We start from the raw sequence: 14,233 nt of genomic DNA, 5'->3' as shown, positions 1-14,233 counted from the left end.
ACACAATCGGACGTAGCACTAAGTGAGTCAGTCTGTTTATAAAGAGGAAATGGCCACAAACCTTCTCAAATCACAGCTAAAGAGCACACTAAAAGACATGGAACATTTTAGGTAAGAAACAACCAAGGCCGTAACAGAATCCTGATTCATATTTGATCACACACTGCCTAGTTTGAGAGTTTGATCAGAGTTTGTGAGTTACACTGGACGCTAGTCATTATATCAAACCTTCCCTATATGAGATGAACGGTTGGGAATGGCCCGGGAAGCGCCAGACTGGCAGGAAATCTGTGTGAATAGGAGAGGGACCAGACGCACCTGCCAGAACAAATGAAACTTGAGCTCAGCAGATCTGACTGGTTTCCAGGCTATGAATCACAAGTAAAGTTGTGAAAAGGATACATGCAGGGGTCAGCAGAGAGGCAAAATACAAGATGGAAAAAGACAGGGGAAAGATTGAGATGCAGAAGATAGAGACTGCATTATGCACAGAGAACCGGGGGACATAAAGAATGAAAATAACAGATGGAGACAAAGTGAGACACACAAAAGACAGCCACCAAGAGGAATGAGACGAGGATACACTGGCAGCTTCACTTTGTTAAAAGAAGCTACATTTGCATGATTTTTGCATTTGTGGACTCAACACATCTGCCAAGGCATTCATTGTCAGTGAGCAACTGTGTTTCACAGGGACAATGAAAGTTTCTCTAACTCAAATAAAGGCAACTTTTTACAGATATTTAAACCAATCAGCCAATACTCTTAAGGTTTATTTTGCCTCAGTCAAGAAATAAAATCTGTGGAATGACCACAGGTGGCTCCACTCGCAGTGTGTGCTTTTGCATTATCTGTTGCATTAGACATCCATCACATTTGATTGGACTGCTGATGTGATCCTGTGCTGTGAGGAGGCATCATTTGTTTAATAAAATGAAGAGAATTTACTCATTAGTGTGCAAGGATGTTTTTTGCATATCTCTCTGTTGGTACAAACACACATTTATCTTCACAGAGGTCGAAATATACGGTCAGCCAGAGTGCAGACAGTGTCTCTGAGCAAGTGTTCCTTGAAATAGCAATCATTTCAAATGCCCTCTTAAAGAATGACCTAGACCCTGGGAGCTGCACACCATTGTAGCTGGTGTTCTTACAAGACTGAAAGCCCTGAGGACCACTGCGCAGTTCAAAGAAGTCTCAGAGAAGGCTTCCATTCAGGCTGAAGCAGCAGATATTAACATTCCTGATGTTATTCCAGCCAAGGTGCAGAGAAATACCTGCAAAGTTAAAGGCACTGTTCCACATCGGTGACTGAAGACTATCAGCCACAGAGTCTGGAGGAGCATTACCGAGGCAGCATGTACTTCATCATTTTTGAAGCTCATATTCAGGAGCTCCAGAGGCATTTTGAAGGGAAAAGGAAGTTAGGTTAAATCAAAACAGACAATTCACACCCCAACAGATCCGTCAAAGTTTTCTGAATTTCAGGATGAGAAGCATGCCGACTGAAATAAAGGTGTTTTACTCTGCATATAAAATCTCCCAGGAGAATACAGGTTATATACAGAGTATTCAAAAAGCATGTGTCTCTGCTTGTTTTTCCATCACTATTCAAATTTGGGAAAATATATAATCTTCCAGAGTCGGCACTCTCTGTAGACAGTTTGACCAGAGTCGAGCAGATTGTGTCTCTGCAGGCTTACAATGAAGCTGCCGGAGTCAATAGTACAGTAAGATCCGAGTATGCCTGGTACCCGGCTGTTTCTGAAAGCTTTCTATATTTAGAAAACTTATTTCCTATTGCAATATGGTCAAGTTTCAATCTCCATCTCTATTTCTTTTTTCTATCTCTTCCTTAATGCTTTAACCCAGACAACACCACTGTGTTGGCTGAGATGATGAATATAGAAAGTGAGACACATCATGTCTAAACAGGAACAAAATTGTAACACTGTAAGGGCAGCACCATGCTGTGTTAAAACCCCTTGTTCTAAACTCATCTAAGTTATATGTGAAGCAATTAACATGTTATTAATCTCTTAGTATGGCCGATGTGTAAACTGATTGTAAGGTAACTTTAAAACTTTTCCTGACTTTCTCGATTGTCTGTAACTCAAGATGCTTTTGCTGGGCCTCTCTACATCTTGGCTTGCTAAATTAGCATCAGAAAACATGATCCATGATACTTTGTATTTTTTTCAAACAATAATGATTTTTAGCCAAGAAAAACTGATAAAACATCAGACAACAAGCCAACAAAACAAGGCAAGCAAAGGTGTTTAGCTTTCTACTTACCAAAGGCAATGCAAGGCAACCTAAGCTTAGGTTAGACAGCTAGCTGTAGCTTAGCTACAGGCATCGGTGCTTTGTAAAATTAGCTGGTCTTCTGCAAATGGCAAGCTAGCTAGTTAGCGATCCAAATGAAATATAGAAACATTACAGACAATAACATTCTAAATATGATTCTGTTTTCTTTTCAAGCGTTCCCTCGTGCAAGCACAAGCAACAAGATGCAGACTGACGTTTTCTTCAGTCACCAGTGTCATTATTAAGGATTTTCTATAAAAAAAAATAAAAAACACCTTACAGTAAGGCTAGATGCCTGTAAAGTATTTGTGTGAATTAATTTAGATTTTATTGATATGCATCTTCCTGCATATTCACATGGTCAGAGTAGGCGTAGACCTTGAATCTCACTATTGTTGTTAATTTTTTTCATTGCTTCTGACAAACAACCAGCATGGAATGTATCACACAACAGGATACCCTTTCAACCACCCCACCTGCTCGCTATTCCACGTTGTTTCCCCTGAACATGTTGCACCTTCAAATACCAGCTGCGTTTATTTCTTAGATCGATAGAAATAAAGAAGCAGGTGGCTTTGAGGTCATTTCACCAGGGAATGGAGTTCTCCTCAGGTTTAATGGTACATCCAGCTCCCGGAAGGCAGATGGATTAATTCCCGCACACACAACAATACTGCTATAAAACATAGCCCATTGTTTTCTCTATCTGAAAGGACAAAAGATGATGAGTTTCTGGTTTGATGGATTAAACAGATTTAGCAGGGTTTCTACTTAAATACAAAGCTGGCAGCATCTAACACACCACCCTGTAAGGCCACAGACCGGGGTGTCTCCCTGTTTAATGTTCTTTTTCTAACAAAGTCACATTTATTTAAAGTTTTGCATTAGACATTATGTTTAATATATTTAAATTCTATGGCACTGAGACAGTGATGGAAGATCCCTTACTTAAGTAAAAGTACTAAATCCACACTGCAAAATTACTCCACTACGAGTAAAAGTCCTGCATTCGAAACTTACTTAAGTAAGAGTAAAAAAAATAGCAGCATCAAAATGTACTTATTGTTGTCCATGTAGGGCTAATTTTAGCTACTGAATATACTTTTATGTAGTTAAATTTATAAACGTGTAATCATTTTAAATTGATCATATTTTTTCATTTTAAATCTGGCCTGAAAAGTAACTGAAGCTGGCAGCTAAATGTAATAGAGTAAAAAGTACAATATTTACCCCTAAAATCTTTTAAATAGAAGTATAAAGTTACATATGTGGATATAAGTAAGTACTTGAGTAAATATACTTATAGTTACATTCCACCACTGCACTGAAATAATTATTTTGTTTATTAGTGTCTCACTTAAACATCTCCATCCTGCTTTTGTTGTTCCTGTAGCTGTCCAGACCCCTCCTCCGTCTCCTCCCTCCATTTCTCTGAGTCACTGACGACATTCAGTGACTCATGCATTCCCCCTCTGTCTCTCTTATCCCCCCTTTCCTCTCTGCATGTTTGTGTGATGGAGTGACTGTTGTGATGAGGGTCCACTCAGCAGGCGTCTAGGCTTGGCTCAGTTAATAATGGAACTAACGAGCATCGGCCCAAATGAGCTTTTAATGGGCTCTGTCTACCTGCGGCTACAAGAGAGGGATGGGGTTGAGGACGTGGGGCGGCGAAAGATGGAGAAATAAGAAGACAGAAAAGGGAGAGGTCAAGTTTGTCAAGTGGATAAAAGGATCAGTCACATTGCAGTCACAGTTTTCTAACATTACGCATTTTTATAACTGTATTATACATGCTTTGTTCTGACTTATATATGGCCTTGAAGTAAACAATTACACCTGCAAGTTAAATCTTTTCCAAAGCAACCTTGGACAATTTGTTTAAGTGGGACCTGTTTGACAATCAAGTTGCTCATCCTAATTATGTCTGCCAGCTAACATTAGCATTACATTCTTTTTATGGAGTCTGCTATAGTTAGTAAATATATTTCTAGACAAGCCTACATAAATAATTTGAATTTATGTGGAGATAAATGTTAACAGTTTCTGGATGAATGTCCACTTTAATCAATTTACCGTATCGCCTTGGACTATGATCGTCTTTAATTTGGCCTCAGCTCTGCTGACTTGTAAACAGTGTCAAATGAGAATTGCAGTAAGATGACCTTGTGGAAAATCAGTCATTTTAATTGTTTGTCAGTGTTTCTACTCAAATTGAGGTCTCATTATTAAATCATGGGATTGCAGCTGTGTTGTCCACGAAACAATGAGTAGACTTGTGTCAACAAATTCTTAATGAATGAAAAGTTCAGAGAAACATCTTAAATTGAATTTCAACCATTTCACTATCAGACAAAAGGTTTGAAACTGTTTATCGTCAGGGAGATGTGCAAATACTGTGCTACCATGATGTCTGGCAGAGCCAAATCAATTTTTTTAAATTTCCATTCAAGTTCTTTGGACGAAAATCCGTGCTTGAAACAAATTTTAGCCCCTTATGTTTTCAGCCTCATGAAAAGCTGTAGCTTTCTTTTCCCAGGGTGGCAGGAAAATAAATTCCAGAAACCTTTTTTTTTGTTTGCAGCTGAGAGAAAAGACTACAGTATGATATGTTTAGGATATTGTTGGACAGTAAATCAGTCATTGATCAGTCTTACAATTTATCGTATACTTTGTGAAAAAAGCAGGTGTTACTCTCTAACTAAGAGCTTAGTTATACTAGTCTGCAGTGTGTAGGATTATTCCTACATTTGAGATGTATACATATTCATATATATAGTTTATTGTTGTCAAAACATCAGTTCGGGTTTCATCACTTATATTTGTTCATTTGTTTTTTAAATAAGGATCTTCCTCTCCAAGTAAGAAATGAAACATTAATGATGGTCACCATGTGCATGAAGCAAATTGCACATTGTTTCATCAGATATTTGCTGTATCCAAATTGCAAACTTCCAGTCTTGACCATATCCCATTAAATGGGTAAAAAACTATTCAGACTATTCATCACATATTCAGGAAAGCTTACTATGTACTATGCTTCCTGCTTTAGGAAAGATGCTGAAGTCTCACACACATCCCTTGATTCACTCAGGTCTGCTTTAACTTCACTTTCCACAACAGTACCTTTGCTACTTGAGTCCTTAGGTGATTTCCTCTAATTCCTAAAATGACTTTGGACAATCCCCAGAGAAGACTGGGACCATATTACAATCATAAAGGATTAATGGAGCGGTTAAGCACCAGGTGTAAGTAATATAAAAATAATGGATGCCTCCATGAACACTCGCTTTAACTACGGAAATCTTAACATTAATGAAATTGTTTTCCCACTTTAATGTCCTTGACTTTGACATCATTTTTTATTGATGTAATTCCTGCCACTGCAAAGCATGTGCCACCAAATTAACACATGAATTAACTAAAGATTAGGATCAATCTGAGAGAGGGGAGGGAGAAAGCGTTAAGCCATAGTGATTGATGAGTTGTCTGTGCGGCTGACAGAGCAGCAGACATGCATGGAACTGTAAATAGGCACTTGATTGATACCACTCCATTGTGCAGTCTGGGGTTAGGGTTGAATTTTTTCTTCAGTGTGCAGTGGCGTCATTACTCATAGCTGTGTGGGCGCAGCGGTCTCCACAGGTGCTGCAGCAATTGATGTAAGAGTCCAGGGTTTATGTTTTGAAGGCTTTGTCAGATAGGAGTCGTATTGAAGTGAATCTTGATGCTGTGACTGGTGATGTGTGTGTTTAAACATCTTAAGGCATTCTCATCCTTTACAGCCTTGCCTAAAAGAAGTAAATAAAACATCAGTCATGCATGCCCTGTCTCACACTATCCAGTTTCTCTTACAGACTTGCTGACTGAACGTGTCATCCTAAATGATTTGTGGTTCTGTTTCTTCACAGAGTGCCGTGATGTGTTGTTACCCATGATGCTGCGGGAGCTTAGCGGGGCACTGGCCAGTAAGTCTGACGGGCCTCATGATGAGAGGAGAAATAGTTTGGAGCTGCTCAACAACATTCTGGAGGTCCTCAGCCGGGACAATGTGGTGAGATGCAAAGTCATTTAGTTTTATAGAACACATAAAACAATTTTCACACTCAGCATGAAATTGAAGTCTTCTTTTTTTTTTTTTACAGAGTGATGGCGTGAGCAACCTCACATCATTCTTATGTCTGTTTAAGTAGGTCTATCTGCAGTTTGGTTAGGTCTAGGCACAAAAACATCAATTGGGATTAAAATGACAAATTAAAATAGAAGTTGTCTCGGGGGAGGCCGTGTCATGTAGTAAAATGTGCATGTCGTGTAGCCTGCGAGAGTGTAAGTAGACCCTTCTGTTTGTGTTGAGAGTTACACATGCGCAATATTGACCAGTATAGCAAGCATTTTAGTAATATTGGTAACAGGAGTTTAGTTGTGTGGCAACAGAGGATATGTGTCAAACTCTAACTAAAAATTGCAATGTTTGCAATACTTAGTTAGAGAGCAAAGCTAATGAAACAGAAATATTTTTAAAGCTGCATCAAATTTCTAAAAATGTCTTTGAGGACACTCTGTGTCAGTGTTCTTATTTATTTACTTAAATGTAGATTAAGCATGACAACTGTAGTCCTATTATTACTTGTTATTTGATAATAGCTAACAGAATAAACCAATTTGTTCATGGGGAATAAAAATTTGTATTCAGGCAAGTAGATTTGTGACGCACTTTCCACGAGCTGAGCAAGTAAAAAAAACCCATTCACATTATTGTAATCCCAGCCATGTGTAGCTGTCCAGTAGCTATAGCTACAGTTTACCCAGATATTATCAGATGCTATTGGGAAATGCCAGTGAAGCACAACTGGAGTGCAAGAAGCGACAAGCATCAACACCAGTTTATTATACATACAATCTGTATGTATAAAAATATAAGCAGATCTGGTAAAAAGAAAACACTGTAATCACTGGATGCTTTATAGTTCAGACCGGGCGACTGAACATTCAAGCATCATTTGCTCTGAAACGCTGCAACTCCACCTTCTTACAAGGCATTATTATTGGAAAAAGTGTTAAAATGATCCAGGCCAGGACTCAAAAAAATGTCATTTATATTTTCAGCATCACTGGATAAATTTGAACTACACCTGAGCTCTGTGCTATGTCGGTGCAACTTGTCTCCTCAAGAGTAAAGTAAATAGCCTCAAGCTGTTCTGCTTTCAGCCCTGCAGTCGTGCGATGAACCAGGCCTTGACCAATTAGAATCTAATTGATTTTGTTTCACGCATGTTGCTGCATGTTAGTGTGTCGAAACAAAATCCAGTTAAATCCTGAACTAAACACTTTTAATACCGACACATACACACACATGCAACTAATAACCTGTATCCAGCTGAGGGCTTTTTAATTGCTCCTGCTAGTTGTTGACAACCTGCCGAGTTTGAAGTGAAGGTGTTGCTTTTTTTCAGCTCTATTTGTTTGGATATCACTAATGAAGCATGAAGCAAGAGAGGAGAGAAGAGAGAGGAGTAATGAATGGAGTGGAGTGAATATGATGAGATGAATTCGCGTCAGTTGAGGTATAAAAATGAAACATGCGGTGGCAGGGTGTAAAAAGGACACGACAGGTACAAGAACAATCATGGGGAGACGACGAAACCAGTGACGCACAGTCTCATAAGGGCTTTCTATCAAACTACATGAAAGCATGGATAATGTATAAGTGTCAGACTCCAGATTAAAGTGTTCTCTACAATAAAACACACCCCATATTGCTATTTGCTCAGACACTTCCGGAGTGACTACTGGTTCTGATATTCAATTCTGAATGTTCTTATTCAAATACATATTCAGTCAAAGAAAACGCACGCTAGACAGCACATAGGATAGTTTAATAAGAACCTTGACCGCAAGATCTCTGCAGGGTTTCTGTTCTTTATGCTACCCAGACACTGTTGTTCCCCAATGAAAAGCCTCTCTCACACACAAACTTGTTTCATTTTTTTCAAATCGTCAGGGGAGAAATGAGCGAGAGCAAAAAAGGCCAGAGAAATGAAAACTGCTCATGGCCATAGGGAGGGAGGGGAACAGTGAATGGAGGAGCAAGGCAGAGCATTAACAGCTAAACAGACGGAGGTGAAAGTGTTGATTTTATAGACAATAAGGTGGAGGGATTTTACAAGAAAACAATGCAGGGAGCGAGGAAAATGACAGTCTGAAATTGGCAAGGTTTCGAAAGAAAACAGATGGAAGAAAAACAACAGAAGTAGAGAAGGAAGTAGTGATGAGACTATCTCACCTCCTCGCCCTAGACCCCTTATTTCCTGCATCCTTTCTCCTTTGTTTTTCACCCATCTCTGTCTTCCCCTTCATCGCTCTGGGTGGTACCTGATTAAGTTGTCACATCACAGATGTCTCGAAACTAGAAAGGGAAGCACAGATGGAAGAGAAGACACATGCTCATGTCTGTGGGAGAGTTTGTGTTGAATTTATAAGTAACTTTTGTGTTTGTGTGCAGCTGTGTGCATGTGTGTGATAAAGGGAGGATGTTAACAGAGAGAGACAGAAACACATGGCTCACCAAGGCTCTCTCGCTTTTCCCCCCTCCCCTACTTGCAAAACAATGTTTTCTGTTTTTCTTTTTTACATCATATTGCCAGTGGAGATGATAAACCAGTCTGGCTACAGTTTGGAATAAATGAACAGAGTATCGACTTTCCACGTGTTTGTGTTCTGCAGGAGAGAGAGAGAGCTCGTCTTCCTATTCTGAGACGACTGTCTGAGAAACTCTTTCCAGGAGACCAAAATACCTACAGTGAGCCAGAAAGATTTAGGCTTATTTAGGATCAACAGCTGCGCCTCAACCTAACTTTGTATGTGTGATATTTGTGTGTGTGCATGTGTGAGCTTGAGGTAATCTAAAAAGGAAATGGTATGCAAGATGGCACACATGTTTATCTCATCTGTGCCCTGTGGCTGGGAGTCAGAGCATTTAATGTGGCGTAATCTTTCATACCGTATTCTCATCCCGCCCTTCAAATCATCTGCCATCAGGCCTGCACACGTATGCACGCGCACACAGACATGCACTCACAGCAACATGTGCACAGTCACCCAGAAAAAGAGGAAGTGCCGTGTGTGAATCTTTGAACTTGAGTCTTTTTCTTTTTTTTATCTGCTTATGTTTTTCTGACCTTCGCTCTTAAGCTGTTATGCTTTGCTGTTCAGCTTATACAAGGACATTCACTCACACACACACACACACAAATTAGGGTCAGATTGTGCTGTTGAGGTTGCGCACACACACACACACACACACACACACACACAAAAACAGATGCATCCTGCAGCATTATTGCTCAGGTGTGTTTGGATGCAGCAGATGCTTCACAAGTGAGTTTCTATCCCCAAGCAAGTCTGAGTCAGCTTCTATTGACTGTGGCATTGTGTGTGTGTGTGTGTGTGTGTGTGTGTGTGTGTGTGTGTGTGTGTGTGTCCTGTCCTGTGCACATGAACGCATCTGTAAACCTGCATATTGTACTCATAAAATACTTTTTTTAGATAGGAATGTGCGCGTCATCCGTCAGACCACATTTCTCTCAAGTCTTTCCAGGTCATCACAAAATTAGACTTCTTTTGTTTACTTATTATTTTGCAGAACATCTGAACTATTTTAACATAATAGTGTAAAATCCAAAGTTCAATGCCAATAATGATGCAGCAGATTTTTTTCGGCTACTCTTGAGTATACTGCTAACTTCCATATATTTCTCCATTAAAATATCAGATAGTATTGTAATGCTAACTACAAAGTTTCCTCTGGGGAAATTCTAAAAGGGCCACAGGGGCTACTGCCGGTGTGTGTACACAATGATGAGATTCTTCAGAGGTTTCAAACAATTGATACTAGTAATGTTATGATACTATATTGTATACAAGGAGCACACCTACAACAAGAATTCCTTTTCAAGTAGATCAAGTTGTCCACCATAAGGTCAGCGATCTGAAAAAATTAGAAATATGCGTTTCTACAGAAATCTTCCTGCATTTTTAATATGGGAGCCAGTGAGGCTGTTGGTGGTGTTGGTGGCACAGCTGTGCATCCTACGCCCAAACTATAACTCTGACAGCTTTACCAGAGGATTGTGAGGGAGAAGACACATTTTCCTAAGTTTCTATGTATAGATTATCTCTGTAGAGTGGAATTTGCCGCCTGGAGCGCTGTTTTCAAATGTATTTTTTGACAATTTTTTTCTCTCCCTCTGCACTCTGGCGATGATGTCACACACTGTGACACGAACATTACATGCAATACACACCCATTATAATCTCAGAATTTCTCCAAAAATGATCATGGTCATTGGACAGGAATTGATAAAAAACTATATGACCTATCGAAACGTGGATTAATTCACCGATACACAAGACTTGTGTCTACTGTTTAAAGTTTAAATGGAGTCTCTAGGTGAAATTATACCAGAGAAGTAGACGTTTGAAAATCTCTAATTATTGTTCTTTTTCGCTAATCTTTTTTCAGCCGTCCCATTCACTTCAATGCAAAATTTTGGGCAGTTTTTCGCGACTTGCGTCCCAAAAAATTCGTATTCCATAGAGAAAAGTAATAGCACACCAATCCCTATCAAAGCACACGTTTTGATATATAATTTGTCCTGCAACTCTTCGAGTACAGCTATTGCAGTAGGGACCAGTGCTCAGTGCGATTGCCCTGTGGCTCTAATAAATTACCAGACCCAAAAAACGTCCATATTGGTCATCCGTTTAAGCAGCTTATTACGACCTATATTTATTTTGTTTTTAGGCGTTGATCTGGCTGTAGCAAATATGTTATTATGACAGGAGCAATAAGGGAAATCAATTGACGTAGTATAATAGCAGAAAAAGTCTGCAGAGGAAGGAAGTTGGGGTGGAATGGGCCAAACACATTTGTTTCAATTAACCATAACTTGAAAATTGGTTACATTAGCAAATCAGTAAGTTCTGTGATGTTGGTACATTACATTCATCACATTACACAACAACATTATGCAACAACATTACATAACAACATTATGCTCTTATTTTAAGCCAAACTACAATCTTTCCCTTAACATAACTTATTCATTTTGATGCCTAAACCTAAACAAGTGTTTCTGTTTCACAGAGACAGACACCTGTTTTTAAACTAATAGCAACTAATAATAATGTTTTTTCACAATGTAAAATAAAATTGGTCATATGTAATTTTGAGAGTCACTGGTAAACAGCCTGCTGTTTATGTGACTCAACCACTTTGCAAAAGCTGCAAATAGTATTTTGTCCTCCTTTGCTTTTACTAGGTGTAGCAACCAATTTGGTAGAAAAATGCATCACTTCCATGCTCTACACAGCAGGTTCAACCATACTTTATGTTCCAGTTTTAACATCTAACAATAATTAAGATATGATATTTTAACTAGGAAACAGTACTTTGCCTTGAGACTGGTCTGAGCAAAGACTGTTAGATACATCGTTTGCCTCTGGGCAGACGGAGGAAAAGAAAGATGACAGAAAATGGCTTCAAAGAGAGGGGAAAAGATAGGAATAGGAAATCAGGTCTGCACATAAAAAAAAATCTACATCCACGTGCCTTCGAGGTTCAGATGTCCATACCAAGGATGATTAACTGAATTTTCTGTTGAGACTCACTTTCTTAAAAGTGAACAAACTTTAAATTTCGGATTCAACAAAACTTGATTCTCTTTCTTGTTTTATTTGATCTGCCAATCATCCATTCTGAGCCTGACTGAAGCTTTGGACTGTGTGTGCAAACTTGGTTGTTTCTCGTTGTGAGGAGGGGTCATGAGAGGGGAAAACGGCTGCACAAACAAAAACCTGAAGAGTCTCCAAAGTTTTTTAAAGTAAAAGTTTCTGCGATAGAGCCAATATTATGCCTGAGTAGATACTGCTTGAATAGGACAGGATCCTGTTCTGCATCTGTGTGTGTTTACACCCTAAGGAATCCAACAGTGTTCTGTTTCTTTGTCTATTTTTCCTCTCCATCCTTCTTTAACATTCCCTTTATCATTCTTCTCTCTCTTTTTCTTCAGGGGGAAACATTTCAGCATATCCAGGACATTGTGGTGTCCCTGCTGAGGATCATACATCAGACGTACATCGCAATGGGTCGAGAGCACGCCCTTATCGTAAGTGCATGCAACTTTGCATTACGGCCATATGTGCCTGACTTACAATGAGTCAACAACCTTTTCTCACTTTGTCTTCTGTTTCAAGTGGATTACTGCAAAAACAGCCCCATATCCACTCTTGTCTGCTATGCAGTTTCATTCTGAAACACAAAATATGTCAGCACCAGCACATCTTGTTTAAAATACACACTTTTTATTGTACATAGAGAGGAGATCAGGAGAAAGGGGCAACGGAGGAGTTCACACACTGTTATGGTTAATAAGTGAGTGTGGTGTCATCCAGGATTATAATTGGTGGCAACTTGTCACCAGAAGCAGCTGAAGTGGGTTCTTGTGAGATTAGTGGTGCTGTGAACTCAGCATTGTACAAATGGTGTGTGTGTGTATATATGCGTGTGCAAAAATAATTATGTGTGTGTGTGAGTTTGCAACAGGGATAGACTCAAACTAAATTCATAGATTTTTGAGTTTTAATTTCTGATAGAAGTCTACCAATACATCGTTTGTAATAAAAGACTATATTTCTTACTAATTGTGTTATGTTTGACAATGGCATTGGTTAAAATGTATTTTTTAAATAAAAAAAGTGGTTTTTCACATACATTTTTGCTGCTCTGTTGTAGCTTAAAGTTACATTCTTGAAGATTTTCATTTTGGCCTTGTGATGATCTTACTTTCACAAGTTTCATCGTCTGTTGTTCTACAATAATAACGGTTTACTCACAGGGCTAGCAGAGACCTTTAAAAAAAGCCACTTTCACTACCTGGGGTCTTAACCCCTGTTGGGTGACAGAACAGGTCGGCCGATTGTGATTTTTCCCTGGAATGTCACCACAGAAACCCAGTTTGTAGTACTGTAATTATAAAGGCTTTTATCAGTGCACCATATGCTCAATCACCATTGTGTTACACCATTTGGCAAAAGATAACGACTTAACAGACATTAATTTTAATGAAAATCTTCAAGATTATTATTTAGCCTATAATGAACCAGTGGCAGTGTGGCCTGAATGCTACTGAACAGGTTTATAGATACATAATTGTTTTCTACAGTATGTAATTAATGTGAACAAGGTGATGTTTTTTGTTGGAGAAAAACTTCACAAAGATTGGACTTTTTGTTTTTTATCTCTAATTTACTTGGTAACTTGCTTTAAGTAGTCACTGTGAATCTGCAGACAGTCACAGTTGGTGGGTGCTAAATCACATGAAACTGATGTTCTCCATATGTTGCACGACAACAAAGCATTCCTCTGCACAATTTGTGCAATGTGATATCAAGAACATTTTCAGACACACACAGCTAGGTTCACAGTAATTCATACAGAATTTATAGGTGCCTTATGAGCTCAGATTGTGCAAGTATTGATACATCTCTGAAACATGAATGTAGGCTGCCAACTAGCTGCGAAGTGATCTGGTGATGAACTGGTCTACCCCTAGTTTGCATTGGTTCACAAGTATATTTATATTAGGGCTGGGCAATATATTGATATTTTATCAATATTGTCATATGAGATTAAATGTTGGATATCATAATGTGGCATAAGTGTTGTCTTTTCCTGGTTTTAAAGGCTACATCACAATAAACTACTTACCAGACTGTTCTAACTGTTATTTGCCTTTAACAACTTTGACATTATAGCCACATTATTGGTGATTGTTTATCAAAATTCTCATTGTGTAATTGTTTTGTGATAGTACCATAAATCAGCCCAACACTTAATATGGAAGTATTTGGTCAAAAATATTGTGATATT

At 38.8% G+C, this 14,233-nt stretch overlaps 1 protein-coding gene across 1 annotated transcript in view; it reads left to right on the top strand.

Moving 5' to 3' along the window:
• LOC131981752 (dedicator of cytokinesis protein 2-like) overlaps window positions 1–14,233 on the top strand; it is a 114,345-nt gene that overhangs the window by 40,688 nt on the left and 59,424 nt on the right. The window contains exons 25-26 of the mRNA XM_059346193.1: window positions 6,216–6,358; window positions 12,375–12,470. Coding sequence (XP_059202176.1) covers window positions 6,216–6,358; window positions 12,375–12,470 — 239 coding nt within the window. The remainder of the gene's footprint in view (window positions 1–6,215; window positions 6,359–12,374; window positions 12,471–14,233) is intronic.

This window comes from Centropristis striata, chromosome 12, assembly GCF_030273125.1.
Source record: "Centropristis striata isolate RG_2023a ecotype Rhode Island chromosome 12, C.striata_1.0, whole genome shotgun sequence".
Classification (NCBI taxonomy): domain Eukaryota; kingdom Metazoa; phylum Chordata; class Actinopteri; order Perciformes; family Serranidae; genus Centropristis; species Centropristis striata.
Note: the sequence above shows the minus strand (reverse complement) of the source record. Positions and strands in the feature narration are given on the sequence as shown.